Consider the following 4,315-nt stretch of genomic DNA (forward strand, 5'->3'; position numbering starts at 1 on the left):
TAATTTTATATAATATTATTAAGGTTTTAATAAATATCATATTAATAATATCATGATTTTATATGAAAATTTAATTGAATTAGTAAGACTTAAAAAAAAAAAAAATACAATCACATAAACTCACTTTGAGCAAGACTGATATCTAAAGTACTTAAATTATTTATATCAATGATAATTATCATTATTTACTAAAAAAATAAAATATCATCCATATTTCACATAAATGAAATTGATGTGAAATTTTTATTTAGATTTTTTTTGGAGATAAATTTTTCAATGTTTTATTTTTCAAATTGCAATTATAATCTCTATTTTGCTCCTACTTAAATTATTTAAATTAAAATTTTTTATCGAAGCTTAAAAAAAATTAATATTCTCATAATAATTTTATAATCATCTTTAAAAAAAAGAGCTACAGCTGTTCCAATATAACCCTAAATCATATAGTATTGTCTTTTTTTTTTCTCATTTTAAATTAGTAAATTACAGTAATTTTGTTTTTTAGATTATAATTTATTTATTTTTTTGAACCGATAAAGACACGGTAATTATAAGAGACGGTAAGAATGTGAGTGTAGATATGTATTTGTAATCCTCTACGCCCAGTACGCATCAAAGGAGCGGTATATCTCACCGGTTTAAAAAAACCTACCAAACTGCTTTATAAATCATCAGTCGTAGAAAGACGAGGAAATTCTGCGAATTAGGGTTCCTTCCCGCCTCATCGCAGATTTACGCTTCGTTCTCTCAGGTTCGTCTGAAGTTCCTTTGATCCTTTCAGCGCAGATCTTTCCCTCATTTATTTTTTATTTTTTTTCCTATCGTAGATTTCTATTATTGTTAATCTTGTTAGAGACGTTGCGTCTTCTCACGTTTCATTGTTGAAGCTTTTTTAGGGCTTAGTTTGTTTGGTTTGGATGATCGGATGGAGTTGGATAGGAAACCCTAGCGTAAGTCCATTGTAGTCTTATTTTTGTGCTTATGATCTTCCGTCGTATCTTTAGATGGTTCATATGCGTTATGGATGATCATAGTTGTTTTGAACTGGATGGCGCTAAGGCCGGCTTGAACAACAACATGTTTATCAATTACGGTAGCAAGCATTCCATTCTTGTACAAGCTCGGTTTCTTAACATAGCCTCGCTAGTTAGCTTAACATTGATTGCCCGCAAGTTCTAGTCGTGATTGTTTTAACATTTCTTTTGGAATAACTTGCCAAAGAAAGTCTAGTATGAATCAATCTATGTATATCTCACCTACTTGATTTTTAAAATATTTTTAGGATTTGTTTGTTGTGTTAAAACTTAACATGCTGTGGGAGACATTATTTTCAGTATGTCGGGGAGAGGTCGCATACCTCGTCAACCTTTTGATGATGGTCGCCGTGGGTATCCGGGCATTCCGGACGGACCTTATGCTCGCAGTCATGTTCCTCGTCCTCCCCATCCCGCAGTCTTCGAAGAAGAGCTCGAAGCTCAACATCATGAGATTCGGAGGCTGGTAGGTGATAATCGCAGGCTTGTTGAGGATAGAATGGCCTTTCAGCAGGAACTGGTTGCTGCTAAGGAGGAGATTCATCGCTTGAATATGATTATTGCTGATATACGTGCTGAAAAGGATGCTCATTCTTCAAAGTTAGTAGAGAAAGGTTTGAAGTTGGAAGCTGAACTGAGGGCTACCGAGCCACTGAGGGATGAAGTAATACTGCGTCGGTCTGAAGTCCAAAAGCTTAATGCCATGAGACAGGACCTTAACGAGCAGGTCAAGGTACTGACTCAAGATTTGAAAATGGCACAAGCTGAGCATCAGCAAATACCAGCTTTGAGGTCTGAAATTGACAGTTTACGGCAGGAGCTTATGCGAGCAAGGTTGAACCTCACATGTGCTTTTTTTTGTACTCCATACATGTTATTTAACATCATATATTTTGTCTACACATGCTTTTTATCATTTTAATGTTTAAGTTGTATGTCAATTTATTATCAATGCCTTTATTACTTTGAAGGGCTGCAATTGATTATGAGAAAAAAGGAAACGCTGAACTGCTGGATCAAAGGCAGGCAATGGAGAAAAACTTGGTTTCAATGGCCCGTGAAGTTGAAAAGTTACGTGCTGATCTTGCCAATAGTGATGGAAGGCAATGGGGTGTAGGTAAATTACTCTTCATGGATGTTTTGTTTGTAGGTATCTCAATTGAATTTTATAAGGGTATAAAACTCGGCTGGGTATTCTCAGTTGACATTATTTTTATAATTTTATTTATATTTATTGACCTTCATTCTTTCTTACCAGTTTTATGCCACTTGAAGATGAACTTATTTTCATACTGTTTTATTGTTGCTGCTTTTATTATTAGTGTTTTTATGTCTTCTGATGATTACATTTGACTGGAGATTGCTAAATCTCTGCAAAGTTTTCATCCTAGACACTCATTCTATTTTTTTTCCAATGCTCCATTCTATTTCTCAATGTGTATTTTTTTTTTGCTTGCGATCTTGCTCTTATTGATACTAATGGGCTTTGAAAAACTAATAAAAATACAAATCGATTTAAGTGGGTTGACCTTTATAACTTTACATTGATTTTTTATTGAAGGTGGAGCATACGGGATGAAACATGGCAGTCCTGAAGCAACTTTTGCTCCTCCATATGGGGAGGGATATGGTGCTAATTTGGTATAGTAATTCCTTATGCTATTGTTATGTATGCTTATTTATTAGGTTGTTCCTAGCTGCTGATGACTTTACAATTATTTCTCTCTTGTTCTTATTAGGGTGGTGCTGATAAAGCTCCTCTCTATGGTGGTGGTGCTGGTTCTTGGGGAGCATATGACAAGTCTCGCTTTGGACGTCATTGAGATGCTGCTTTAGTTTGTCATTTGAATGGAAAAGCTAGCACTTCATTTTGGCATTTCCCATCAAAATGGGCTAGACCTTTTTTTAGTTTGATTGGTTGGTGCACACCCCACCATCATTCTCGTTTGAGACTTGAGTATTGTCATTATAAACCAACATAGCTTACTGTTTGTGGTCTAGATATGCTTACATGTTTTATGTTATTTTATGTCTTGCTATCTATTAACCATATGAGACCTTAGGCTGAGTAATTACATCTACATCTTTGATGCTTTATTTTTCCTTTATGATGCATCTGTTTGCTCATTTATGGCTTAAGTTTGTCTGTTAGGTGAATGCTTTTGATGCGAATGTACATCTGTTAAAGGTGCTGATTAGTTTGCTATGAAATCTGCTCCTTTTTAGGCAAGTCCACTTGGGTTTAGAAATCCCCAACCCAGGTAACCCAGCCAAAGTTACATGATCCATTATTTTGAGTTTTTGAAAGAAAATATTTCCTTGAGGAGAAATCTTTCTTCTCTGAGGGTGCTGCTCTTTGATTATACACATGTTTCCATTCTTGCTTGCATGACTAGCAAGATAGATTCTGAATATTATAGTGATGAGATGCTATTCAAGAAATGCAGGTAGTTCATTAACATGGCATGCTGCTCTTAAATTAAGTGTGAAATTTCAAGGTCTGTTGAATGGTGTGTTTGCTATTTAATAGTCGATGCCATATCCAGTACTACTATTTATGGAGGATACTGAAAAATACTGGTATTATTTGACTATTGTGTTGTAGTAGCACCTTTTGAAGAGAAATGGTAGTTCATAATAGATTGAGTTGTTTGGGCATGAAGAAGGTAGGGGCATAATTAAGATGCAGCGATATGGTGGGTAGATGAAATAGATGTGGACTGATCAAGAAGGAAAATGGCTAGATCAGATTACCATGTAAAAGTTGTAACAAAAAGTTTGCATAAACTAGATTTAGCACCTCATATAGCACTCAATATGAAAGGATGGAAAAACGTGGAATAATTATTGCTTATCTCACATAGTTGAGATTAGGTTATGATAATGCGTGCTTTATTGAAATCTTAATTTATGATCATGGAAGCTTGGAGTTAATGTGTTGAATATTCAATTATATTTATATGGTTTGTTCTTTGGAATGTCAAGATATAGAGATTATATCATTTTGTTCTTTTGTGAAGGCTTCTTTTGGGAACTGTCGTATGAGGTGTGTGGCAAATCTCTATAGTTATCTTTTATAGTTGCATTGAGTGGCATGGATCTTTTGCCTAAAAAAAATTCCTCAAATTGAACGGGATGGATTTTTTTCCTGCTAAGTATTAAAATTGGTTAACCCCTTTTAGCTGGGTTAGTATGCTCTTGGAATTATGGTGCAATTGCTGCAGACCTATCATCACTGGATCAAGTTTAGATTTCACTGAAACCAGCTAACCGTTGAGAGA

General features: G+C 34.7%; 1 protein-coding gene across 2 annotated transcripts; it reads left to right on the forward strand.

Moving 5' to 3' along the window:
* The first annotated feature begins 630 nt into the window (after nt 1-630).
* On the forward strand, nt 631-3,142 carry LOC110113702 (protein FLX-like 3). Of its 2 annotated transcripts, none has more exons than XM_020846378.2 (5): nt 631-751; nt 1,335-1,868; nt 2,006-2,151; nt 2,596-2,675; nt 2,774-3,142. In XM_020846378.2, exons 2-5 carry the CDS (start codon nt 1,336-1,338, stop codon nt 2,855-2,857), a joined length of 843 nt encoding a protein of 280 aa, XP_020702037.1. In that variant the 5' UTR covers nt 631-751; nt 1,335; the 3' UTR covers nt 2,858-3,142. The 2 variants fall into 2 exon arrangements, with proteins under 2 accessions (XP_020702037.1, XP_028548164.1); XM_028692331.1 differs by lacking the exon at nt 631-751 and adding an exon at nt 899-950.
* Nucleotides 3,143-4,315: the final 1,173 nt, after the last annotated feature.

This window comes from Dendrobium catenatum, unplaced genomic scaffold (assembly GCF_001605985.2).
Source record: "Dendrobium catenatum unplaced genomic scaffold, ASM160598v2 original_scaffold_175909, whole genome shotgun sequence".
Lineage (NCBI taxonomy): Eukaryota > Viridiplantae > Streptophyta > Magnoliopsida > Asparagales > Orchidaceae > Dendrobium > Dendrobium catenatum.

Bases quoted from the DNA above. Each gene is read 5' to 3' on its own strand.
- LOC110113702 (XM_020846378.2), top strand. From the start codon at position 1,336: ATGTCGGGGAGAGGTCGCATACCTCGTCAACCTTTTGATGATGGTCGC. The intron at 1,869-2,005 runs GTTGAACCTCAC...ATTACTTTGAAG, and splicing joins CAGGAGCTTATGCGAGCAAG to GGCTGCAATTGATTATGAGA. The intron at 2,676-2,773 runs GTATAGTAATTC...TGTTCTTATTAG, and splicing joins AGGGATATGGTGCTAATTTG to GGTGGTGCTGATAAAGCTCC.